The sequence below is a fragment of the Camelina sativa genome, chromosome 16 (genome assembly GCF_000633955.1).
Source record: "Camelina sativa cultivar DH55 chromosome 16, Cs, whole genome shotgun sequence".
Classification (NCBI taxonomy): domain Eukaryota; kingdom Viridiplantae; phylum Streptophyta; class Magnoliopsida; order Brassicales; family Brassicaceae; genus Camelina; species Camelina sativa.
Genome location: NC_025700.1, coordinates 22,243,534 through 22,269,534, shown reverse-complemented (window position 1 = coordinate 22,269,534; position 26,001 = coordinate 22,243,534). Strand labels below are relative to the sequence as shown.

The 26,001-nt window shown below is 37.5% G+C and overlaps 5 protein-coding genes and 2 pseudogenes across 7 annotated transcripts; 3 read left to right on the top strand and 4 right to left on the bottom strand.

Moving 5' to 3' along the window:
* Positions 3,786–4,163, top strand: LOC104751827 (egg cell-secreted protein 1.2-like). Its single transcript, XM_010473867.1, has one exon. It carries the CDS (start codon positions 3,786–3,788, stop codon positions 4,161–4,163), a length of 378 nt encoding a protein of 125 aa, XP_010472169.1.
* LOC104751826 (cinnamyl alcohol dehydrogenase 3) lies at positions 4,375–6,352 on the bottom strand. 2 transcript variants are annotated; one of them, XM_010473865.2, is made up of 4 exons: positions 6,153–6,348; positions 5,950–6,063; positions 4,925–5,586; positions 4,375–4,819 (listed from the first exon to the last, which is right to left on the bottom strand). In XM_010473865.2, the coding sequence occupies exons 1-4, from the start codon at positions 6,233–6,235 to the stop codon at positions 4,554–4,556; spliced, it is 1,125 nt and encodes a 374-aa protein (XP_010472167.1). In that variant the 5' UTR covers positions 6,236–6,348; the 3' UTR covers positions 4,375–4,553. The 2 variants fall into 2 exon arrangements, with proteins under 2 accessions (XP_010472167.1, XP_010472168.1); XM_010473866.2 differs by lacking the exon at positions 5,950–6,063 and having other exon boundaries at positions 6,153–6,352.
* LOC104751825 lies at positions 7,413–7,924 on the top strand. Its single transcript, XM_010473864.1, has one exon. The coding sequence runs from the start codon at positions 7,436–7,438 to the stop codon at positions 7,922–7,924; it is 489 nt and encodes a 162-aa protein (XP_010472166.1). The 5' UTR covers positions 7,413–7,435.
* On the bottom strand, positions 9,951–14,720 carry LOC109129542 (annotated as a pseudogene).
* LOC104753917 lies at positions 15,402–19,007 on the bottom strand. Of its 2 annotated transcripts, none has more exons than XM_019237479.1 (10): positions 18,897–19,007; positions 18,458–18,695; positions 18,260–18,361; positions 18,001–18,170; positions 17,772–17,905; positions 17,477–17,654; positions 16,571–17,135; positions 16,219–16,331; positions 15,890–16,136; positions 15,402–15,795 (listed from the first exon to the last, which is right to left on the bottom strand). In XM_019237479.1, the coding sequence occupies exons 1-10, from the start codon at positions 18,953–18,955 to the stop codon at positions 15,577–15,579; spliced, it is 2,025 nt and encodes a 674-aa protein (XP_019093024.1). In that variant the 5' UTR covers positions 18,956–19,007; the 3' UTR covers positions 15,402–15,576. The 2 variants fall into 2 exon arrangements, with proteins under 2 accessions (XP_019093024.1, XP_019093025.1); XM_019237480.1 differs by having other exon boundaries at positions 15,577–15,795; positions 18,868–18,959.
* On the top strand, positions 19,349–23,105 carry LOC104751823 (annotated as a pseudogene).
* On the bottom strand, positions 23,145–25,977 carry LOC104751824 (transcription termination factor MTERF2, chloroplastic-like). The gene is made up of 6 exons (XM_010473863.2): positions 25,299–25,977; positions 24,643–25,051; positions 24,222–24,437; positions 24,019–24,126; positions 23,628–23,902; positions 23,145–23,536 (listed from the first exon to the last, which is right to left on the bottom strand). Exons 1-6 carry the CDS (start codon positions 25,934–25,936, stop codon positions 23,275–23,277), a joined length of 1,908 nt encoding a protein of 635 aa, XP_010472165.1. The 5' UTR covers positions 25,937–25,977; the 3' UTR covers positions 23,145–23,274.

Genomic DNA, 26,001 nt, shown 5'->3' with positions numbered 1-26,001 from the left:
AGTTTGCGAAGATTTGACCATATGCAACGATATATGTTTTAGACTATGGTATAGAATAGACAATGGCATACGTTTTGGACCCGGATAGTTTACACAATATATGATGGATAGTGATATTACCCTAGCAAAGAAGTTCAACTATATAATGTAATTAAGTTATTAAAAGTACATATTTTTACAAGAATACAATATTAAAAAAAGCAGGGACATATATATCGCCTGACACATTCCATTAAGTAATAACGCTTAACGAGTAGTAACAAAGTTCAATGAGTAGTAAAAGGACTGACGTACTATTTTCCCATCAGAATTATCATATTGGAACTATCATATTTTGCCAGTTCTCCATCGATCTTTGATATCTTACCAGTTCTCCTTTGGACTTATATGTTCGGTCTATATCCCCTCGAATTCATACTTCTCTGATTATTTTCCCATCGGATTGGGTTTACACGGTTTTGGTACAAAACCCGATAGAAATCTATGTTAAACCGATGTGAAACCAATTTAGAACCCGGGTAATACATACAACCCGGCCCGAGTTCTTCTTCTTCTATTTTAAAACGAAAACCCCCAAATTGGCAAATAAGAACCCTAAAAATCGAAATTGAAAAAGAAAACTCTCTCTATTTCTCTCAAAATCATGAGCAATATCTCTGGATCTTCGAGCTGTTCGACAAATGTCCGCGAAAGAGGAAGAGTTGTTGGTGTACCTAAGAGATGTTGGTGTGGAGAAGCAATTGTGGCCAAAACTTCCAAATCCGACCATAACCCAAATCGACGATACCTTCGGTGTGTGTATGCAGCTGGAAATAAGGTAATGATAATCACATTTATGGTGTAGCTTCTTATTATCTCGGTTCTAAACAATAACCAAATCAATTGTCTATGGTCTAGATTATGAATGACAATCACGTTTTTAAATGGGTCGATGAGGCTTTGTTGGATGAGGTGGATTCAATGAAAGAGTTCATATCAGAGACAATGAAGGTTGAGAAGAAGATGCAAATGGAGCTTGAGAAGAAGATGATAATGGAGCTTGAGAAAGAGATATTTGAGAGGATTGAAGATGTAAAAGCTGAATTCAAATCAAGGATGAATAGGATGATAATTGTTTTAGTATTTGGTTGTATGATCATCTTTGGTCTAGTTAAGCTAATATGATGACATTGTTAAGTTGTTAAGGTTCAATGTTAAGCTAATATGATGACATATTTGGTTTTTTATGAGACAAAATAATTCAAAAGAAGAGATGTTAGAATTGTTCAAAAGAGACCATACAAATTTGTTCAAAAGAGTAGAACATCAAGGATTAATAATAAGGTTCAAAAGACACATAGACCATACTAAGGCAGAACAACATATGTTCTGAAACAGGTCATAATACCAAAAAAAAAAAAACAACTGCGCCTTGTGCTAATCCTCCACATTACTTCATCCATCAATTACTTCTCTTGAGTAAGACAACCTTGAGTAGATTCCACTTGAGTTCCACCCTACAAATTTAATCAAATATCAGAATCAATTGAATGAAACAAAGAACAACCATCACATTAGAAAGTATAACTAACCTGTGTTGTATTCTTCTTATTCTTCTTCTGGTGGTACCTACAATTATGATCAGTTGCACCACATATCCCACAATGCATGATTCTCTTCTTTTGTTTTGGTTTCTTCTTGGTAGGTGACTCATGAAGACCTTTCTTCCTCTTCTTGTCTACCTTTTCATCATCCGGCCTTGGTGGTGGATGCACACTTTCACCTCCAGTGCAAGGCCAATAGCGTGGACCTCTTTGTGGAACAATCCCCTCCGTGTAATTTTCCTTCCACTTAAAAGTTCGGAACCATTCACACACGTAGTCTTCAGCTTCCAATTTCTTCTTGAGTATCAGTCCATAAGCATGTTCGCAGGGGATTCCACATATCTGAAACTTCATGCATTTACAAGTCCTTTCATTTAAATTGACTATGTGTTTGTCATATCCTAGGTAAACTTCATAAGCTCCATTTGTGTTGGGATGTACAAAGCACAGAGAAGCTGCCTTATGCTCTTCAGCCAAGAAACGTTTCACATATGGAGTGCATATCCCTGACAAATACATGAATACACATTAAACTTTAGAATTCAATACAAAATAAATGAAAGATAGAAGAAGTGTAATGTTACTAACCTTCGTGTGAATGAGAAAGTGCAGACCGCTTAGCAATTCGAACCATTGCAAGCCTTCGAACAGCCTCCAACATGGCCACAAATGGCTTCTCTCTTGCCTTGTTAATTGTACTGTTGAAGGACTCGACAAAGTTGTTTTCAACATCCTCACAGTAGCTACACTGGGGTCTTAAACATCTCACACTCTCCATTAGGTACACAAATATGCTTGTTCGTGTACAGGGTAATCCTCCACATCGACTCATTGTGAAGAGATGCAACATATACCTTCCACATACATTTCCCCTTAGCACCAATACACTTAAAACCGATTCTATCTCTATCGTACTTGTACTGCTTCAGGTTACAACCGCATACCAGCGCATAGTCGAGAACACACTCCTTAAAAGCGATTCCATTGTAGAAGCTTTGGTCTTAAACACTTTCAACATCCTCACAGTAGCTACACTGGGGTCTTAAACATCTCACACTTTCCATTAGGTACACAAATATGCTTGTTCGTGTACAGGGTAATCCTCCACATCGACTCATTGTGAAGAGATGCAGCATATACCTTCCACATACATTTCCCCTTAGCACCAATACACTTAAAACCGATTCTATCTCTATCGTACCTGTACTGCTTCAGGTTACAACCGCTTACCAGCGCATAGTCGAGAACACACTCCTTAAAAGCGATTCCATTGTAGAAGCTTTGCCCTTTGAACATTGAACCGTCACCACAAACGATGGGTGTCCCCCTTCTCGCAGCACCACTACGAACATGTTCCTCAGCCTCATCGTCACTTTCTGGATACACGTTGTGACGAATCGATTCCTCCGCATCCGTGAAATCTGTCGCAAACTGGTTGATATGAAATTCATCTCGATCCTCAGCTTCTGCGTCGAAATCAAATCCAAGAGGCGGATTAATAGGCGGATTGGTAAAGAGAATTAACGCCATCGCAACCGGCAAGAGAGAAGAAACGAGAAGAAGAAATGTGAAAAAAATCTAGGGTTCGTCGAGGCTCGAGAGAGAAAAGGGGAAAAATCGATTTGGGGATTTTTTGATTTTTAGGTTTAGTTAGGTTTAATTATGTAATCGGGTTGTCATTCGGTTTAATTTGGTTTCATTTGGTTAATAAGGTCCGATTGTTGGGTTTGTTTGAACAGTAAACCATAAAAACCAAAACGATGGGAAAATAGACGAATAAGTTAAAGTCTGATGGGAAAATAAGCAGAGAAGTATAGATTCGGAAGAATATAAACCGAACATATAAGTCCGAAGGAGAACTGGTAAAATATCAAAGATCGATGGGGAAATAGTACGTCGGTCCGTAGTAAAAAATAATCTGTAACACGACGTTAAACCTTCATCTCCGATAGACCCGTTACTCACTTCCATTCAAGCCAATATTAAATACGTTTCCTCTCATCATGCTTTAAATTAAGTTCTATGCATGATCAAGTAAAACCATTCACCGTCGATCCTTTGACCTTTCCCATTCCTCCCACTAATCTACCTTTTAATTTACTCTTAAATCACCACTAAGATTTATATCCATACAAAAACCACACTATAATAACCGAACTATAACTCAACCATCACAACACGCCAAAACTCAAGATAAGAATAATGGCTTTTAATAAAAGTTTCCTCTTCGTCATCGTCACTCTTCTCCTTGTTCTCAACATCTCCGGCAGAACACTCCCTGAGACGGTGGATTCCACCAACATAGCGGCAAGGCTCAACGGAGGAGGACTAATGGAGTGTTGGGACGCACTGTATGAACTCAAATCATGCACCAACGAGATCGTTCTCTTCTTCCTTAACGGTGAGACCAAACTCGGCGTTGATTGCTGTCACGCCGTCGAAGTCATCACCACCGATTGTTGGCCGGCGATGCTAACTTCTCTTGGCTTCACCTCTGATGAAACCAACGTTCTTCGCGGTTTCTGTCAATCTCCAAATTCCAATGGTTCTTCTCCGGCGCCTTCCTCTGTGAAACTTTGATGTATACAAACTCCATTAATGGTTATAATACATAGTTTTATTATATGATGATATAATTAGCATCTGCATATCCCTTTGATATAATTTGTTTTTTTGTGTGTCCAGAACCGCGTTTATACCATTATTACAAAGAACCATCAAATTGAATTATTTTAGAACAAAACAGGGTTTGTCAAGAAAGAGAGCATAATAAGAAGTTAAGAACAAACAAAGTTTCTCAAACAAGTAGTAGATTCATGTTTTTGCAAAACCCTAATATGTACTATTATTAGGGTTTTGTAACAATTGTCTGACAAAACCATGAAACTGAGCATAGAAATAAAAGACAAGTAACAAGTCCAACAAGAAAGCGGGCGGATTCATGATTTTGTAACCATACACAGAATAGTCTCAGAATCTAGACATGACTGAGACTTCATGGTCTACATGTTCCTTTATATCACAGCTGATGACTGAAGCAGGACTCAAGGAGTTAGCCACATCGATCACGAATCGGTACCTGACATCAGATCTAGCCAAACGGTCCATAGCAGAGTTGATATCACTCATCTTTATGAGCTCAATATCCGAAACAATATTATGCTTAGCACAAAACTCAAGCATCTCTTGTGTCTCCTTCATCCCTCCAATCTGACTTCCTCCCACCATTTTCCTTCCTATATAAAAAAACACCAAAACCCTAACAGTTACCTCCACAACACGTAAAACATAGAATTACAGCTTATAAACCTAACATAAAAGGGTCATCATCTTTTCTTTACCGCTAACTAGAGGGAAGATTGGTAGCTCGAGTGGCTTCTCCGGTAAGCCTAACATCACAAGCTTTCCATTCACATTAAGCAAACTAAACAACGGTAATAGAGAATGTTCTGCAGACACCGTATCCATAATGAAATCCATAGTCCCAACTGCATCCTTCATCTTTTGAGAATCCGTTGTGACGAGAAACGCATCAGCACCGAGTCGATCGATTGCTTCTCTCTCTTTCTCCGATGACCTACTAATCACAGTAACTCTTAAACCAAAGGCTTTGCCAATCTTCACAGCTATATGACCAAGTCCACTCACACCTAAATGTTTCCCTGAATCTTCAGTCATACCGTAATACTTCATTGGACTGTACACAGTGATCCCAGCACAGAGCAGAGGCGCGCCTGCATCGCTTGGTAAACCATCGGGAAAGCGTAGCACAAAGCGGTGATCGACAACAATTACGTCGGAGTAACCACCTTGGTTTCTGGTTCCGTCAGAGGAACGAGAGTTGTATGTGAAAACGAGTTTAGAGCAGTAGTTTTCTAAGTCTTGGTTACATGATTCACATGATTGGCATGAACCGATTATTACGCCTACTCCTACTCGGTCTCCTTCTTTGAACTTTGTCACGTTCTTACCAACTTTTGTTGCGATTCCAACGATTTCATGCCTAGCAAATTAGCAAAATACATTAGCGGAAACATAACCAGTAAATCATAGTCGAATCCATTGTTCAAAAGTCAAAACTGCTAACCGTAATAGTAAGATTGTTAATATAATTTTCTTTTTGGATGAATGTAAAAATTGAAAATATGATGTTAAATCATTTTAGTATATCTATAGTTTTCCATTTAAAATATATTAATTTTAAAATTGAAAAGCCTAAACATTTTTTTATTCTATTATTATAGTATTATGTAATAAAATCTCCAGAATATTTTTCTTTATTTGCAATTCACCAAGATCTCCTACAAAGAAAAAAGAATATTTGGGACGATGAATACACGAAACGGTAACTAAGTAATGCGTATACCCAGGAACAATGGGGTAACGAGATATTCCCCAGTGGTTCTTGATGGTATGAAGATCAGAGTGGCAAACACCACAGAACAAGATCTTCACTGTTACATCGTTCTCACCATTTTCTCTGCAAAATAATAATATGATACCAAAACATACAAAAGTTGTGAAAGAGAAGAAGAGACGAGTGTGTCACAAGGTGAAAGGGAAAGGAACCTTCTAGAGAAATGAAATGGAGAGAGGACGCCGGATTCGTTTTTGGCCGCCCAACCAAATGCTTTATGTCCTCCATCTACCATATTTGTTTCTTCCCTCTCTCTCTCTCTCTCTCTCTCTCTCTCTCTCTCTCTCTCTCTCTCTCTCTCTCTCTGCTTCTGTGAATGATTGATTCGGTTCTGTTTTATGCCTGCATTGATAGGGTGGGCGACATAGTCACATAAAGATATGGTCAAAATAGTGGGGGAAAAAGTAAGTTACATTATTTGAAGATGATAAAATGAAGGATTTGTGGACGTAATTTAAAGAATTGTTGAAATATTTATAAGTTTTCTATCCAAGGTGATTTCTTTTTATATTTGCCCTACATATTGTCCCTGACTCAACAAATGTATAAATAAAAATTAGTTTTTTTTGTTTATATAATATTCATGAGAACATTTGCTTTAATTGAATAATTGATACAGTATATAATTAAAAAAAAAATTAATAACTTTTGGTTTGTTTGTTTGTTTGTTTGTTTTTGAACGAAGGTTTGTTTGTTTAGATATACTATAAAATCGGTTCAGCTCATAATATTTTAGATTCAGTTTTCATTTTTTTTTTTTTTTTTGGAGTTAACAATTTATATAATTAAAACGATTGAGAGATCCAAACACTACGAGGAATAAAGTAATTCCATTACTTCTCGCAAACTCCTCCAACTGTGACGTGAATGAGAGTGTAGATCAATGTTTTCTGCTAGTTGATCATACATTGCCAGCTGGCCAGATCAATGTTTTCAGTTCGGAGTGTAGCGGCGAAAGACTTTTACTTAAGATTACGAGCTTTCGTAAGGTTTTTTAGTTATTTATTTACTTTTTAATTCTTTTTCTTCATCAATTTATTTACAGATTTCGTTCGAATACAAACAGTTTAATATATTATTTACTAATGAAGCTTAAAATGAAAATATGTAAAGAATTAAAGCCCAGTTTTCTATCAATGATATACGATTAGGACTTTTTATGCAACTTATTATAACTTATTTTCATAAACTGAAATGCATTAAACGAGCCATATTCTGAATGATTTAAAACGTCAAAACATATAAATTATGTTGATAACTGATAATATATCGTTGGGGAGAGATAAATAAACAAAGACGTTATTATCATTATTTGATAAAATGTAACTAATAATAACATTAATGAACATTCGACACTATAAATACGTACAAAATCCTCGTTTAGTGGCATAAAAACTAAGAGAACCCAGTTAAGAAGTATTCAATATATTTTAAAATGGAGAATAAAACTATTTTCATGATATTTTCTGTAGTCATGGTTTTGGTATTGCTTTCTCATCCAACTTTGGCTGTTGAAGAGGATAATGACGAGCTACCACTCATATCAAATGACGAGTTTGATACAGCGTTATATGCAACTTCACCAAGTTCGATCGAATATAATAACAATATCTATGGAAAAACTTCAGAAGAGGATATAAATAAACTTATGAAGTGCGGTAAAAAAACGGGATACAAAACTCGAAATTTCGCCTTTCTATGTTTTGAAGAAATGATAGCTGAAATTCTTGTGAACAAACGTGCTTCAAGGGATTTTTGTGTGGGGGTAGTGAAAGCTGGAAAGCAATGTCTAATGGAATTTATGAAATTATTTTTTCAAAGCTATTCACTCAAACGTTATAATTATAAAAGGTTTTCTAGAACTAATAAAGTATGGAACAGATGTTCTACTGAAATTGGTGCTCCTTCATCATATTCTGGTTAAAAAAATGTAACTAAACTTATTATTATTATTATTCTTATTATTATTATTATTATTATTATTATTATTATTATTATTATATAATGGTTTAAATTGCCTATATTATACCAACAATTTAAAATATTTGAAAAAAATACTACCTAATTCTATTAGATATTTTTTCAAACAAATAAAAATAATAAGAAAACAATTCGATTCATTGCTTAACGCTATCATTTGTTGTCGCATGCCCAAGAAATGTTTCATGCTAGATCTTGCAAAAATTCGGCTTCAGTTCAATTTGGCAGATTTTTTTGCGATTCAAAAACCGAGAACCGACGCGACTGAATGCTAACCACCAATCCAAAAACCCCAATTTACCAAAATACCCAACTCATTTAACTCGATTAACCCGTAATCGCATGCGTAATTTGACATGCCTAGCTAGCTAATGGAAATATGAGGAGTTTTGGAACACTTTAACATATAGGTACAAAGCATAATTTGGTAAAACAGCGGAAAACATGTGCGTAAACTCTATATAGAATCGTAAAATTATGATTTAATATTAAATGTGATTCGCTGAAAAAATACCTTAATATCAGATGGATCCCCTCTCGGCCTCTCCTAATGTCCACTCTTGGCATGCAAGACCACAAATTTTCTTATGATTGGTAGACCACTCTTGGCTCAGAATTTTTATCGATTGGCCAAGCATATCTCTACACAAAAAGTATTTATACTGTTTGTATACACACTCACATGATATTGGAATTAACTTTTTATAATAGATATGCTAATCAAATGTTAATTGTTAACGTATTAGTGAAATACATAGTGCTGGACACTAAAAAGTAGAACATTACTTGGGTTCACCCTCTTCTAGAATAAAGAAATAAAATCTGTATATATTATTATAAAATATACAACTTAAACCTTTTTTGTAAACCCAAACCGACATATAATTTCATTCTAATTGTAAAACTTAAACTCTAACCATCTCATTTGTAAACCCAAACTGACATATAATTTCATTCTAATTGTAAAATCTAAAACCTAACCATCTCATTTGTAAACTCAAACCGACATATAATTGCATTCTAATCGTAAAATCTAAACTCTAACCATCTCATTTGTAAACCCAAACCGACATATAGTTTCGTTTTAATTGTAAAATATAAACCCTAACCAACTCATTTGTAAACTCAAACTGACATATAGTTTCGTTCTAATTGTAAAATATAAACTTTAACCAACTCATTTGTAAATCCAAACCGACATATAATTTTGTTTTAATTGTAAAATCTAAACTCTAACCACCTCATTTGTAAACTCAAACCGATATATAATTTTGTTCTAATTGTGAAATCTTAACCCTAACCACCTCATTTGTAAACTCAAAACGACATATAGTTTTATTTTAATTGTAAATTCTAAACTCTAATTCTTATTTATAAACCCAAACAGATATATAACCTTGTTTAATTGTAAAATCTAAACTAAACTAATATTTAATTTTTTCTTAAATAAAAGTATACAGAATTTGTTTTGTTTTTTAATTTAATTTTGATTTATTTTTTAAATGAAATATTAGATATGACATTCTGATTGGTAATAGGGTAGGAGGTGAATACCAGTGAACCTTATTTTTCTAAAAAGTATATAATTTGACAGTAACATTTAGCGTTAATCTTTTTTTGACTCATGTTAAGGGAGTTTCTATGTACAATATGATTCATGCAAGATTACGTGGTGGAAGCGTGGTGGACCCATAACCCACATGTCCCAAGAACATAAACATTTTTCATCCTTATTAGTTAGATACAACGAACATAAACATTTTTCATCCTTATCTCTCCTTCTCCAACGTTCATCATCTTCACCATCTTCTTCGTTTCTGTTCGTTGACTCCAACTAATAACAAATACGATGGAAACAACTTTATTTTGTTGATTTTTCCCCTTTTAAAGGTAAAATCTGATATGCTGAACAAATATTCCAATATGATATTTCCACACATATGACATATTCAAGCATATGATATGAATGGTTATATTGAAGAAGGAGGGCTAGAATCATAATTTGATGGCGGAGGACTTTTTTTGCAACAACAAGTTTCATTTTTGAGACCTTCGTTTAAACATATCCCTCCATAACTTGTCTCGTCGCACTATTTTCTGCACTCGGCACATGATATATTTAAATCTAGACATTTTTTTTTGATAACTATGTGAATTTTCATTAACTTGAAGTTGCAGAAAGATTACAAAAGCCTTGATACATCCCTCATTCCTTGCCAAAAAAAATAAAAACAAGAGAGGAAAAGCTGAAGAAGTTGAGTAGGAATCTAGTCAAACTTTAACCAGACCAAAAGCAGATCCTTAAATTTCTTTCTCCTCTTTTTTGCCATAATGGCATCTCTGATTTGCCTGTCTAGACCATTGAATAAGATATGAGCCTCCGTTGCAGAGTTGTTGTGATATCGGTTGTTTCGTTCCCTCCATATAGCGTACAGAGTTGCTTGGACCGCTAGACGATGCAAACATCGTGGTACAGTGTGATCGTTTATATCCAGCCAGGCGGTGAATGCTTCCCAGGTGTGAAAAGAAAACGGCCTGTAACCAAGCCTCCTAGTCACTGCAGACCAAATTTCCTCACTGACTTCACACCGAAGGAACAAATGCTCTCTTGTTTCTCGGTACAACCCACATAAGTAGCAGTTAGGCTCGATTTGAAGTCCCCATCTAACCAATCTATCTCTAGTTGGTAGCCTATCCTCGTGCGTTAGCCACATCATGAAAGCATGTCGAGTAATACCTCCTTTGAACCAAACCTGCTTAGTCCAATGAGGTGGATCCTGTCTTGATCGCAAAATTTCCCATGACTTTTTGGTAGAGAAAACTGAGAGTTCCTCTGTGCCGCAGACCCAAAAGTACCTGTCTGGTTCATCAGTGTCAGGTGGAACATTTATTGTTGTAAGAAAAATATGTAGTTCCTCAGCCCTTGGTGATCTTGCTGGTCTGAGATTACATCCCATCAGAGACCAAGCCTGCGCAACTTTTGCATGGATTGGAATTCCTGTTTGAGCAGGACCCGTGGGACCTAGATAATCAATTAGCGAGCCATATGGTGTCCAAGAGTCGTACCAGAAGCTAAGTGTCGAGCCATTACCCAGTCTCGCCTTTAAGAACTTTCCTGCAATGTGCCTGAGATTCAAGAGGGTCTTCCACGTCCAGGATGTAGTATTTCTTGCATCGATGGACCAGAAACTGACATCTTTTATTTTTGTGTTTCTCATCCATATAGCCCACAAAGAGTCTATTGCTGTAAAAAGTCTCCAGATCAATTTTAGACACAATCTTATTCCACTGGGATAAGCTTCGAAGCCCTAGACCATCTTCTTGCTTAGGGAGAGTAAGTTTGCACCAGGCGACTCTTGTTGTACCTTTTTTAGTTGCGTCCCCACCCCACAGGAAATTTATACAAAGACTTTCTATCTTCTTTATACAACCCTTAGGTAAGATGAAGGCAGACATCCAGAAGTTTAGGGTTCCATATATCACTGAAGAGAGGAGTTGGAGTCTACCCGCATAAGACAGAGCTCTGGCAAACCAGGAGGTGATGCGTTGCGTGATATTCTTAATCAGTTGCCTATATTCCGCAATTCTGAGCCTTCTGTGCATAAGTGGAAGCCCGAGATACCTGATAGGGAGTGAGCCAATGTTGAAACCAAGAGAACTCATCTGAGTGGTTTCAGCGTAGCTCACACCCGCTAAGTAGAGGTTAGTCTTGGACTTGTTCATTGTTAAACCTGAGGCGTCTGAGAACTTCTGTAAGACTGAAGCAATGTTTTCAAGCAAGGGTGTCTTACCATCGAAAAACACCATGATGTCATCCACGAATGCAAGGTGAGAGATCAACGGTTCTGAGGCATTAGGGTGAGCTCCAATCTGATTATTGATGTAGTCTTGCGATAACAACCGAGAAAACCCTTCCATGGCCAGTACAAAGAGGTATGGGGAGATAGAATCCCCTTGTCTCAGCCCCTTTTCCCCTCTAAAGTAGCCACATAATTCCCCATTGATGCATAAAGAGAAACTTGCAGTGGATATGCACTGCTCAATCAAACCGATGAATTGAGCCGGAAACTCCATCGTTGTGAGAACATTTAGTAGATAATCCCACTGAACCGAGTCAAAGGCTTTCCTGAGGACTACCTTGAGCATTCCCCTTGCAGATATGTTCTTCTGGTTATAGCCTTGGACCAGCTCTGTAGAAAGTAAGACATTTTCCACAAGAAGTCTTCCTTGAATGAACGCATACTGATTATTTGATATTAGCTCAGGGATCACCTTTTTAAGCTTGTTAGCTAAAATCTTGGAGACAATCTTATACAGGGTGTTGCAGCAAGCTATTGGCCTGAAATCACCGATTTTCTGAGCATTCGGAGTCTTGGGGATCAAGGAGAGAATAGTCGCATTCCATTGCTTCAGCAACTTGCCAGATTGGAAGAATTCGAGCACTGCTTCCGTGACTTCCTGCCCTACTGTTACCCAATGAGATATGAAAAACTCTGCACAATAACCATCTGGACCCGGTGATTTGTTTCTGGGCAGGTTGAGCACAACATTTTTAATTTCCGCGGGTGTGACAGGTGCGTTAAGGATCTGCAGAGCAGTGATGGAGCACCTTTGCGGGATGAGTTCTGCTAGTTCAACAACAGTCGCTGCTGAAGAGGAACCCAAGTTTCCAAACAACTTTTTATAAAAATCCAGTGCAAGATCCAGGATACCTTTCTTTGTGTCCACCACCTGGCCATAATCATCAATGAGGAAGATCACTTCATTTTGGGATTGTCTGGAGAGCACCGCCATATGAAAGAATATAGAATTCTTGTCCCCTTCTTCAAGCCAACAAATTCTAGATTTCTGCCTTAGAAACGACTCTTCTGCCAGTGCGAGAGTGCACCATGCCTGATGAGCTTCCTTTTCTTTGAGACACAACGAAGCAGAAGGATCTGCAAGGAGGTCTTGTTGGCACTGGAGAAGCATTGCATAAGCCTCCTGAGCCCGCTTCTCAATGCCTGAGTAGTTTTCCTTGCTAAACTCACGAATTACCGCTTTAAGAAATTTCAGCTTCTTTGATATTGCAAACATCTTGGTCCCATCAAATCGGAGAGCCTCCCACCACTGTTTGATTAAGGGTGCAAAATCAGGATGTTGATTCAGTAGCGATAAGAACTTGAATGGCTTCTTAGACTTTTGTTTGGTAGAGTCAAGAAACAGGCATCTCGGGTTGTGGTCTGAGAATGCAGGTTCACCAAAGACCGCCAGAGAGTCAGGGAACTCTATCCGCCAGAGGTCATTCACGACTATTCTGTCTAGCTTCTTAGCAGCAAGACCGATTGAGTGCTTATTCGTCCATGTGTATGTGTTCCCACAATAGGGAAGATCACATAAAGCAGTCAAGTCAAGACATTGTTGAAGATCACGCATACCAGGCTGAGAGGGATTAACGAGCGGTGTGGAGTGTTCATGGGGGTAAAGTATTTGATTGAAGTCTCCTATGACAGCCCACGGTAAGCTCACAACTGTCGCACTAGTTGCTAGACTCACAATTTCATTCCATAACAACTTTCTCGATGCACAACAGGTGGAGGATGCGTAAACAACTGAGATGACAATCTGCTGAGTAACATATGGTAACTTAAGGAGGCAAGTGATCATTTTCAACGATTTGCTTAAGATAGATACATGTACAGTAGGATGCCAGAGGATCCATATCTTACCGAGGTCGGAAAACTCGTAATTCCCTTCAAAATTCCAGCCTGGGAACCCGCGAGATACTATAGTTTGCGAGTTCTGTTGGCTGACATGGGTCTCTATAAGCCCACCAAAAAGCGGTTGATTTAGCTTCAACCATTTCCGAAAACTTCTTCTCTTTATTTTATCGTTAAACCCTCTTACATTCCAACAAAAAATATCCATAAAGGAATGAGGTTATTAGAGGTTTAAAGGGCCTCCCGCCCTGAACTGTCGCAGGTTCTTTCTCTGCATTCGCTTGGAGATAAATTTCAAAAAAAGATCTTCTTCCTCTTCTGGATTATCATCCTCCTCCGAGAGATTATCAGAAGCATTGTCTGAAGACAGCTCACCTACTGCAACTTGATTTGGAGATAGTTGAGCAAACATATTTTCCCGAAAGTCGATACAAAGCTCTCCGTCATCAAAACCAATAGCTTGTGTCCTTTTGACCGAAGAGACAGAAGGGTTCTTTGGGACCAAAGATTGAATCAAAGAGCCTCCTTCCCTAGTATTGGAAACCTGATCCCGAGTTACCTCAGCCACGAGAAGAACTTCTCCTATCTTAGATGGGTAAATGCTCTGCACTTGGGGTAACTTCTTTGGTACAACTGCCTCTTGAGCATCCGACGAATGGGCCTTGAGTGAAGGGACAAAGCTAATAGGGACATTGGAATCAGGTGCATCCACTAAAGGAAGTTGGCTTTCAATGGGACGTTTTCCTTGACTTTTTTCTTTTTTAGATCTAGACATATGAGCTTTTGGTACGAATTTGCTTGTTCTGTAATTGATTTAACAAAAAAGAAAAACAAAAATTAACCATACATTCAAAGATCACCATCATCACAAACAAAATAAAATAAAATAATTGGTTTTTGTATTTACAATTTATAAACCAGATGATGACTTACGTGAGAGGAAAAGCAAGAAAATGGTTGATATCAGAAGAAAATATGTTCCATAAGCATGTGAAGATTTTTTGCTTTCCATTTTCTGTAGAAACCTAACCTTTTTTTGGATGTTTTTGCTCACTTGGTCTTTACATAAGATCAGCCTCGTTATTTATACTCTCTAATGGGTGTCTTAACTTTCAATTAATAGTTGTCAAAAAAAAAAAGTAATTAATTTTAAAGTTAATACTAATTTAATATAAAAACTTCCACTAAATATTTAAACTAATCCTATACTGACGCATAAGGTGTCTCAATAGATTAAAATGTCTTTGGGAAGACATTGATCTTTACTTTAGATAAAAAAGATTCCATGTTTTCAATCTTTTAATAGTTAAAAATGCCACCATTTGTTCACTACTGTTGTTGGTATAAGCGTTATGATGATAGTCAAACTTAACAATTAATGAAACAACAGTCAAAACACACAAATTTCTTTCCTTACAAGAATAGTATTACGTAGTGATCTGACAAAATGTTGACTACAACCAACAATAAAACAAAGGTGCCAGTTGGTCAAAATAATTTAAGTTTAGTTATATATGTGTTTACATTTCAACCATTGAAGACTCTCTTAATAGAATTTGAGATTTTTCAAATTAACTTACCTCCAGATTCAATTCAACAATTTTATTTTGAGAACACTACTTTTTTTTTGTCCCAAAGCAGAAGAATATAAAACTGACGAGTAACTAGATCAACATGTTTATAACTTTTACTAGTTTCTAGAATAAGAATAAAATAAGTATATTAATACAATGTTTTATTTATTATCATAATAGCAGTAACGTATGCTTGAAATATTTTACAGAAGAAAACTGTTTTAAAAAAAACATTCTTTAATTCTCTATTAGCTTTTGATATAGGTAAAAGAAAAGGAGAAAAAAAGACTCGTCTTAGTAGTACCTCACACTAGGTGAAGAAACTACTTGGACGAAGCGTTAAGTACACGAACGGGGACAATGGGTATGGAATCCCACCACTCTTTCATTCTCCGGTTACTCTGATCGTTGCTCATGTATCTCCCCACACTTGATGTCATTACGAAGCAATATATTGTACTAAATATTATGAACAACTTGAACGGCACTACCGCGAAGAAGCTTGCCAACACTAGCATCGATGCCATCACCATGCTTGCATGCTACGACCAAGAGTTAGAGAGAACTCATTTTTTAAAACAGTAGACACTTCCCAATATAACTAAAACAATTTTTGCAAGAAGTGATGTAGGCTACCTTGCTAGCCTTGGAGGTATATATGGACTGCAACTTCATGATGGTGACATTAACATGTTGCATCAACTGGTGAAGTCTTATTAAGCCATACTGAGCCGACACAATACTCTCGGTCATTGTTTGGTCAGATTCTGTGCTCACTGTTACCTCATCCTCACTTTTTGTGTGGACAATCTTATGCCTAGTCTGAGCCATTTTAGCCACCATCCCTATTAAGCAAGCAGCTATAGCCTTACCAATCCACTCCCTGTGACGTGATAAAAAATTAGTTTATTGATTAATGGTATATATACCATAAAATTTACTCACATATGTTACTTTAAACTCACATGTAGACAGTTAAGATAGTAATGGCTAGAATGAACAGTGTACGAGACGGCCTTTCCCAATAAAGCACTTGTTGGAACCATGGTAATGCATCTTGCAACGGCCTCAGCAACTCCTGCAAGATAACCTCATCGTTGTCAGTTAGATAGACCAGTAATTAAATAAGCAATCACTTCTAGCATGGGCAGTCTAAAATAGCAATGGACCACATATTGAATCTCTAGGTGATCCAAGAAATTGGTTTTTTTTTTCCATGCATGTAAAACTGAACTTGAGACTATCCGATTTCTCAGTCTTACCTAAAGTTTATCCTACCACACTAGCCCAACAACACATCATAAAAAAACTTCTTACCATAAGAACTGCTACACTTTCACTAATCCCTTCTTCTTGGAGCTCCGTTGTTGTGGCTTTAGCCTTCTCAATCACCTTTCCCTCTTCTCTTGATTGATTCACTACACTTTCAAGAGATGCAAGCATTTCTTTTTTATCAGCCACTCCCCCCTTCTCCTTGCATGTATCGCCTCCTTCTTCTTTTACCATGTTACCAAGCTGATCCATGTTCATATTCTTCAATATGGAACTAGCACTACACGGATTTCTAGTAGTGCCCACCTTTAGACTAATCTCTGCTAGCTCTTCCAGTACGTAGTCTCCCTTTGGAACTTCCTCAAATAAGCTAAATATTAAAAACTTTTTTGGATCCGGGGGAGATATTCTCAGCATTTTGCGGGCTGCGTGCAACCGTACTATTCCCAAGATTGTTCTCGATTGGACTTCCCATGCTTGCAAGGGAGATTCAACATTGAATTTTCTCAAGAACTTGTGCATTAATGTTATCTCCTTCACAAGCATAAGCCAATGATCTCGTCTTGTTGAGCTTGTCATCTCTGGAAACTCTATGACAATTCCATCCTCACTAATTATGCATAGAACAAAAATGTACACATAAATGAGGCATCATGTTCCATAAGTTTTGTGTTTCTACTTTCTACCAAGCAAAATTGATTCCAAATTAAGGAAATATGTACGCCAACTTCACAAAATACTGCCCCATCCGAGAAATGCCATATAGTCAATGGCACTATGGCAAAATGAAAGATTTGAAATATTAATCATCATATTATGGTATTATGATTCACTTTAAGAATTCTAAAGTAAAACTGTAGAAGAAACAAATTTAAGGGAATCAATATAGATATTTTAAACTAAAAGTAGTCAAACAGTGCATATCATCCTCAGTTATGCATAAATTCTTACAATTCTGGAGACTCGTAGACAATGGCCTTGTCGAAAAGAGGGGCACCCAATGGACCAGTTGACATAGGCTTTGCAGAGTTTTCACTGTCCTTGGAAAGATCTATCTTAATAGCATCTTCATAGTTTATAATTCCTGCGGCTTCGAAGTATAGTGCATAGTTTGTTAAAGTAAGTCTACCTACAAAAATTCAAGAAATTCCGATGAGAAATTAGTAGCCAATTAGTCCATGACTATGAATCAAACTTGACAAAAATATGCATATAATATTATTTCTTATGAATAGTGAAACCAAACCTGGCCAGCTTGTTTCTTTAATGTGGCGAACCACTCTCTGTGACGCCATTGTTCCTTCAACATGCAATATAATTTCATCTTCCGCCAATTCGATCCCTTTAGGTTTCGCTTGCTTTTGCAAATGCTTCATACACCTTGATCATACGAAAAAATAAGTTAGAAAGAAAAGACATGATTTACACTAAGCCTAGCTAGTAAACCAACTATTGGTATATATAAGAATAACTACTTGTGTATTTCTTTGACAAACATATCGTAAGCAGGAAAGTGAAGTTGGTGGCCGGTCGGAGCAGTTAGAGTCTCAAATGTGTATCTTCCGTTGATGACATCCACAGGGAGAGGAATGATTGAGACTAAATAGACAAAGGCATCTTCACCCACACTTGGTTCATGATCAACCTAATTAATTCACATATAATAATTTAGACATATGATTAGTTAACCGGTGTCACATGCATACCTCAAACAACAGAAGCTAATTTGCTTACGAGAAGCGGCATCATGTCCGAATAAAAAAGAGAGATGTCATCTTGCTCTGGGGATAGGGTTGCTTGGATCCTCTTGTCTTCACTCTCTTTACCTACTGCTTCCTTTGAGCACAAGTAAAAAGTATGTATATATAAACGACTTGGTCAGAAGCAAGAAATTAAGAGATCATCATATCAAGTTTCAATTTAAGTACGTACCCTATAAGATTCCTTGTCATCTGCGTCAGGTTGTTGCCAGGCAAGCATCATATCGAACGTGAGACGGCTGAAAGAACCATCTTTTATTCTCTCAAGTATGTTTTCACAAACTCGACTTGTCACCTTTGAGTTGCAAAACTCCACAAACTTCTTCGAGTAAGTACCTCCGGAGGTAGTTCCTGGCTTCCATTGAAATTCAAACTCCTCCACCAATTTATCAATGGTTGTCTCTAGTTCCCTACAACATCATAAATCATCATTCATAAACGATGCTATATAACTGATTTTGCTATTCTTTTGGGCTATCAAGGAAACGAAATCCCATAGAACTGCACACAATTTTTGTAATGATCAACGTTTCAATTTCACTGTTAACATCTTAATTACACCTTCTTTAAATTAAAACATACATATATCAAGGGACAGAGAAGAAAAATACTGGGAACATCTCTGAACGACGTCGTTGGCAACGGTGGACAAGTGCTTCATCTTCCTCATCGTCTTCTTCCTCTCGTTATCTCTTTTGATTTTTTTCTTCTTTTCGGTTTCTGTTTTTAGTGCGGTTGAGGTGAAGAGAAGAACTCGTTACACTGGCAACTTCTCCACATGCCACGTAGCACTCCCATGCAAATAGCCGAAAACTGAGAATCTCATAACAAAACGGTGTCGTTACAATGAAACGGTAAAGGGAATAATATTTGCAATTCGAGGACACCGAATTTACCGTCATTGATTAGAAAAGCCCAATACTTTTAAAAGCTTTTAATTAGACATCACTTCTGGTTAACCCTAAACCGAAAATCTCTGTTTCAAACCACGGGTTCTTCGACCACATCTACTATATATATTTTCACTTTTTTCAGTTATACTTATTTCTCCGAGTGGAGTAGGGCAAAAATTGAAACTCGGAGCTCTTTAAAATTCACGGCGGACCTGGGGAGATACGAGCACCGGAAGAGAAAAAATGGCGGAGGAGGCGATTCTAGGTTTCCTGCAGAACAACGAAAATATCGCAGATTCCGGTCAATTCGCCGCCGAACATAACCTTAACCACGACGAACTCGTCAATGTCGTCAAGAGCTTACAAGCTTTTCGTTACATCGAGACTCAGGTACCACCACCAATTGCCACGTTCTATTCAAGTTGAATTTGGTCTGCGGAGAAGAAGAATTATGAATATATATGAGGATTTAGCTTTTTGTGTGAGGTTTAGATTGTAGGGTCTTAGTAGTGATTGATCTTATGGGAGATCATGAATGGCTAATTGGCTATGGACAATCACCTTATTGAGTCTCTGTTTTTCAGGGTTTAATGGTTGCATTGGTTACATAAGCATTATTGCAATGTGGTGTTTCATTGTTTTTTATGCAGGACATTAGACGAGAATCATTGGTTTTGACTGAGGAAGGGAAGAAATATGCTGTGGAAGGATCGCCCGAGGTACAGCTTTTCTTGGCTGTTCCTGCGGAAGGTAGCATATCGATGGATGAACTCAAGGTGTTTTTTTCTAATGGAAACAACATTCCCATACCTTGTGTTTCTTGATTCCTCTAATTTCCTTTATCATGATGACTTGTTGAGTCATGGATTCGATGTCATGTTGAAATGACGGGTGTGAAATTTTACTGTTTCAGAGAAAACTAGATCCTTCTGTCTTCAAGATTGGCCGTTCACAAGTTGGAAAACACAACTGGGTGCAACTGGGAAAGCAAGTTTCTAGGAAGGTAATTACAAGGCATCCTGTGCATATTTGGTTATGCAGTGCTTCTTGTTCGTTATGGTACTGAATTGGAATGGTTACTGTTGAATCTGCCAAGGATTTTAATATTATGGGTTGTTTTTCACTTTTTATTCGTACCTCCCTGCTTTGAAATGGCGTATTGAAATTGTATTATATGCAGTTTTAATTCTGCATCTATTTAGTCTGCATCGTTAGCTCTGAACCATTTTGTTGTAGGTTCAACACGTTGAAGATAAAGTGAAGAATTTGCTTTTACAAATACAGGAAGGAATGGTTTGTATTCATCTTCATTCAAAAGATTTTTGTAGAATTTGTATGCAGCTTTGTAATTCATATGACTAAGTTGATCTTTTTCCCCTCTAGGAACTTGACGAAGCAAGTCTCAATTCTCTCAAAACCCGAAGCCTTATAGAATCAAAGTAAATATCTGCGCTTTTCATATGTAGATTATTTCTTTTAGGGAATTAGTTCAACCTTCTCTCTTTCTTCTTAGGGAATGGAAGGGCTATTCCGTAAAGAAAGGTCCTAACTATGCTCCCAAAAGAAAGAAATTAGCCACCGACTTGACGCGAGAAAATCTACAAACGTATGTACTACTCCTTTCTTTTGCAACTTATTAATGATATTGGTGAGATAGAGCAAATAAGAGAGGAAATTGGTACTCCCCTGCAGCTGGAAAGAGCTACAATTCAAGGAGTATAATTTCAATGCTAAAGGACAGCCTCTTGATGCTGGGCATCTTCATCCCCTTCTCAAGGTACTCAAACGTTAACAAATTGTTGAATGCCTTTACTTTAAGCTCAACATGTCTTCGCGTTTTTGCATAACTCACACTGAAATATATTTTACGTGATAGTTATCTTTTCTGTCGCACAAAATGGATATACTATTAATTTTAAAATTTGTTATATGTTTCAGGTACGGAAGCAGTTGAAAGACATATTCCGCCAGATGGGGTGAGACTTTTACCAAGTTTCTAGTATTTCCATTTTTCTGCTATGGGGGAAAAAATGATTTTTAGCCTTAGTGTGGTCACAGATTTGAAGAGATGCCAACAAACAACTTTGTGGAGAGCAGGTATTTTATCACTTAGATGCGTATATCTCTTTTGATACTAGACAGCGAAGCACCTCATGCAATTCCATCGATCTTTTTCACAATCCATCTAGTTATCAAGGAATCATGTTTGGAGGCCTTCAGCTTTTCGTGATTAAAAAGATTATCCTCCTTTCTGTACATTAGTTGATCTTAACCTTTTTTCCTATGCCTTGTAGCTTCTGGAATTTTGATGCACTGTTCCAGCCTCAGCAGCATCCTGCTCGTGACTCTCATGACACCTTCTTTCTAAAAGGTTCGTTGTTTGAATGCTCAGTCACTGAGTTTATCTTTGGGACAGTTCTTCCCAGCTACTTAATGACATCTCAATGAAACTGTTAAGTTTAATCTGTGAATGTTTGACTGTAGCTCCTTCAACTACAAGGGAATTGCCAGAAGATTATGTTGAGAAGGTGAAACAAGTTCATGAGTCTGGTGGATATGGATCGAGAGGGTACCAACTCGTTTTGATGCTTACTACCTCTGATAGTCATAGTACTAAAATAATTTGCGATCTCTCATCATATTTTCCATTGTACAGGTATAACTATGATTGGAAAAGAGAGGAAGCAAACAAAAATCTCCTTCGTACCCACACAACGGCGGTCTCATCTAGGATGCTATATGCACTCGCAAAGGTCTGACTCAATATGACTTTGGCTTTCCATTTCTCAAAAGCTGTAGAATTATCCGGAGTTAATTTACTTTTATCCTTTTTCGTAGAAACCTTTCACTCCCAAGAAGTACTTTTCTATAGACCGTGTCTTCAGAAACGAGGCTGTTGACCGAACCCATCTGGCAGAGTTCCATCAGATTGAAGGTAATTGCCCTAGCTAATTAGTTTTGACATATGGGTTTGAAAGTTAGAAGGATGAAAATGCACCAAAACTTGCCATCAAATATTTCCCTCTTTTGCTCAGGTTTGGTCTGTGACCGTGGCCTTACGTTGGGTGATCTCATCGGTGTATTACATGACTTCTTCTCACGCTTAGGTAAATGCTTTATCACTTCTCCTTCTTTCACGTAATTTATGCTTCAAAAGTCGCTTAAGAAAAAACAAAGGGTTAAACTTAACTTTATGCTTTACAGGGATGTCCAAGCTGCGTTTCAAGCCTGCCTACAACCCTTCACCGAACCAAGCATGGAGATTTTCGGGTAAATTGGAACAAACCATCATCTCTTAAATACGAAAAAAATATACAGACACTAATATTGTATCTGTTGTCATTTCCAGCTACCATGAAGGTTTAGGGAAATGGGTAGAAGTGGGAAACTCTGGCATGTTCAGACCAGAGATGTTGCTACCTATGGGTCTCCCAGAGGATGTTAGAGTCATTGCATGGGGTGTCTCTCTTGAAAGGTACAGTAATAGATGGTATTAGATCAGGGACACATTTTGATTACGAACGAAAGTGCTGACTCTTCGAGTTTTGTTTCATAACAGACCAACAATGATTTTATACGACATCGACAACATCCGTGATCTGTTTGGACACAAGGTACAAGATCTTACTCTTGTTTATACTACAGTGGTTTTTGAGAAGTAATGTCTTATTGTTTTATTGTCATTTGTTATGCAGGTGGATCTTGATCTCATTGAACGGAATGCCATCTGCCGCATTGGAATCGAGTGAGATGGATTTGGATTGTGTTCGTGACGGTTTCTTTGATTCAGTTCTGCTCTGGGGGAGTAAACTTACTCAGCATGACATACAACATGGAATACACAAATCTAAGAACATGTAATTTCATACTATGACGTATTCTTGCGTGCCGACGTTGTGGACAAAGCAAAGACGGAGCCCATCTNTTTTTTTTTTTTTTTAAAAAAAAAAAAAAAAAAAAAAAAAATTGAAAAATGAACTGTTTATTATATTAATATTTCTAAATTAAGACTAATTCAATTCACACATGTTATATCGTTTATATTGTGTTAAATGTACACTGACTATATACAGCTTTCATGGTACAAAACTAATCATTATGCTAAATCCTCTTCTTCCAAAGAGTCTGTCAAATCAAACTCCTCATCGGAGATGTTCTCATCCAAAAGTTGAGAATCCTCAGAGTCAGAGCCAAGACCAGCTTCGAACCTTTCTCTTCTCTCCACTTTCTCTTTTACTCTTCTCTCAAACTCTTCATCCGTACAAGCCAACATGTACCTGAGCTTGAAGTTAACTCTGTTCTGAACCATAATGGTATGCCTTGGGATTATCCGACGCTTCAATGAGTAGCTAAAGAATCTGTTAAAAAGTATCATGTCACTTCATGGATACTTAAAAGCTATATCTTGCAAGTCTTATATCATTTCATGTAAAAGTCTCTTAATGTTACCTGGGAAACTCAATGAGATCCTGAAGCGGACGGATCATTGTTCTTCGCAAGTAACGGTACTTTGGACGCAGATTATCAACGTTATATCGAAGTAGCATCGGGAAATCAGCAATCATTTCGCCTAGTTGATGAAATCGGATTCCCAATGATACATAGTATCTCATGTTGGGTTCTAGCTTCGTCCCTATGCTGCATCCAAGTAGAGCTGGATCCATTGCGATAACTTTACCGATATTCTTTTGGGTTACTCCGGCTCTGGTCAAGAGAAAAATCACCTGTAGAATCACAACTTATACAATATCAGATGCAGTTCCGGGATCATCATATGCTATGAGTAACACTAACATCACACTCTATGGAACATCTTTGGTTCAGAGGAAACAATACTAACCACAGGTCGGATTTTCTTGTAGAGGCTGTTTGTTAGGAAAGAAGGAAACTTTACTAACATGTTTCCAATGGCCTCATTAGGAATACCCATCTCCTGTAGAAATCTTACCTTTAAAAAATACAAGAGAAGCTGAGTTAATGAAATCTGCTGTGTATACGTATAGGGAGTTCAAACTTCATAGCATATTACTAAGTTTAAATTACTTTTGGTGCGATTGTCTTCTCCAAGTCAATGCAGTAAAGAATTGGTTTCACGACAAGAATTCTTCTCATTCCTTCTTTGGGGATTCCAAGGTAGTAGAAATATTTGACTAGAGGCTTCCATCGTTCTTCAATACTGCATCCCATGAGGTGTGGCTTGAAGGCTAATAGTCTCCCAACTTCTTCTGTGCTAAGGCCAAACTCTTTCAGGTAATTGATCTGGTTTAAGAGAAGCAACACATTTATGAATTCAAAAGACAATCCCTAACATTGGCGCATCAAAAGAAATATATATATATATATTTTTTTCGAAATATATATATATATATATATATTTTTTTTTTTCGAAATATATATATATATATATATATATATATATATAACTTTCAGTACCTTTGGAAAAAGAAAATATAACTTTCAGTACCTTTTTCTCCATCTCTTCGAATGAGAAGTACCCAATTATCTTTGGATAATCATAGACCATCGTGCCAAAGTCATTCTGATTCATACCCATTTTCAAGAAGAAATCAACACGGCTTTTCACTTCATCCATGCTGAAAGACAGTAGTTCAGGACATCTTCCAACCACATATCCCATCCAATCCCTCCTGACACCATTACTCTCTAGATACTCAACAACCTCATCAAGCTCTTCACGACTACGTTGCAAGATGTTGTCCCCAGATCTCAAGAATGCAACTCCTATGAATTCACCCTTCACATGAATGGTCTTTAGCCATTCGATCATGATCCTTATGGAGTCAAGATTCCCCTTTGACATGCATATGATCTTGGCAATTCTATTATATGAAAACTCATGGTGCTTCAACCACCTGCACGGTTTAGAATCATAATGAAAAAACACTACTACTTTTCGAACTCCCCAAATAAAGCCAACAACATTGTAACTCACGTACCACAACACAAAGCATAAACAATTCTGGTATAAGCTTCCATAGAATTCAGTTTCGACTGAATTTATAATCTTAGATATACTCAAATCTCAGAAAGAGTTAAATTTTTATTTCTCAGAGACCAATCATCGAACACCTTGTGCACTAAAAAAAAAAGGAGCTTGACCTTACAAGAGGCACGAAATTGGAGTCTTCTATAACAGTCCTGACGCGAAGGTTAAACCTCGACTCTGAAAATTCCGGCAACTGCTTCAACGCGGCAGCTTCAATCATCACATGATCAACAAAATCACCCAAACGATCAGTCACATTAGTCGCATACGTAATCCCAAATCTACCTTTCCTCACCAAAGACTCTTTAATAATCTCTTTCGTCACTTTCCTTCTAATCTCAAGCGCCTTAACTATCATCTCCATCTCGCTCTCTCCTTCGTCATCAGAGCCGAGAAACTTACGAAGCGAAGGAAGAGAGGAAGCAACATCAGCATCAGAAGCAGATTGAGCGTAGATTGAACCAGGGAACTGCGGAGTTCTTCTGGTTACAAGAGAGAGCTCGAGCAGCTTCGATCGGTCATCACCGTCAACATCACGCCGCGGAGGAGGAGCGAAGGATTCTTGAGATTCGTTAGGGTTTTTGTTGAGCTTTGGGTCTCGATTATGACGGATGTATATAGAAAGGGATCTAGCATTGTGCCGGCGACGGATTACTGTGTCTTGTGATTCATCTGGATGGTCTTGACGGCGGAGAGAGGAGGAGATGACGGAGAACGATGAGGTGTAGCTAATGTTGCAGTGGAGAAGCATTAGAGCAGGTCGGAGAAGAACTGTGAGATTTACAGCGAACGGTGAAGTAAATGAGAAAAGAGATA

Excerpts from the sequence above, each read along its gene's own strand:
- LOC104751827 (XM_010473867.1), top strand. The coding sequence starts at position 3,786 with ATGGCTTTTAATAAAAGTTTCCTCTTCGTCATCGTCACTCTTCTCCTT.
- LOC104751826 (XM_010473865.2), bottom strand. The coding sequence starts at position 6,235 with ATGGTAGATGGAGGACATAAAGCATTTGGTTGGGCGGCCAAAAACGAA. Across the intron at positions 5,587-5,949 it reads CGTTACCCCATTGTTCCTGG|GCATGAAATCGTTGGAATCG; the intron begins GTATACGCATTA and ends CTAATTTGCTAG. Across the intron at positions 4,820-4,924 it reads AATCTTCCCTCTAGTTAGCG|GAAGGAAAATGGTGGGAGGA; the intron begins GTAAAGAAAAGA and ends TTTTTTATATAG.
- LOC104751825 (XM_010473864.1), top strand. The coding sequence starts at position 7,436 with ATGGAGAATAAAACTATTTTCATGATATTTTCTGTAGTCATGGTTTTG.
- LOC104753917 (XM_019237479.1), bottom strand. The coding sequence starts at position 18,955 with ATGAGGAAGATGAAGCACTTGTCCACCGTTGCCAACGACGTCGTTCAG. Across the intron at positions 18,696-18,896 it reads GTCGTTCAGAGATGTTCCCA|GGAACTAGAGACAACCATTG; the intron begins GTATTTTTCTTC and ends ATGATGTTGTAG. Across the intron at positions 18,362-18,457 it reads ATGACAAGGAATCTTATAGG|GAAGCAGTAGGTAAAGAGAG; the intron begins GTACGTACTTAA and ends TTGTGCTCAAAG.
- LOC104751824 (XM_010473863.2), bottom strand. The coding sequence starts at position 25,936 with ATGCTTCTCCACTGCAACATTAGCTACACCTCATCGTTCTCCGTCATC. Across the intron at positions 24,127-24,221 it reads AGAAGACAATCGCACCAAAA|GTAAGATTTCTACAGGAGAT; the intron begins GTAATTTAAACT and ends TATTTTTTAAAG. Across the intron at positions 23,903-24,018 it reads ACAAGAAAATCCGACCTGTG|GTGATTTTTCTCTTGACCAG; the intron begins GTTAGTATTGTT and ends GTGATTCTACAG.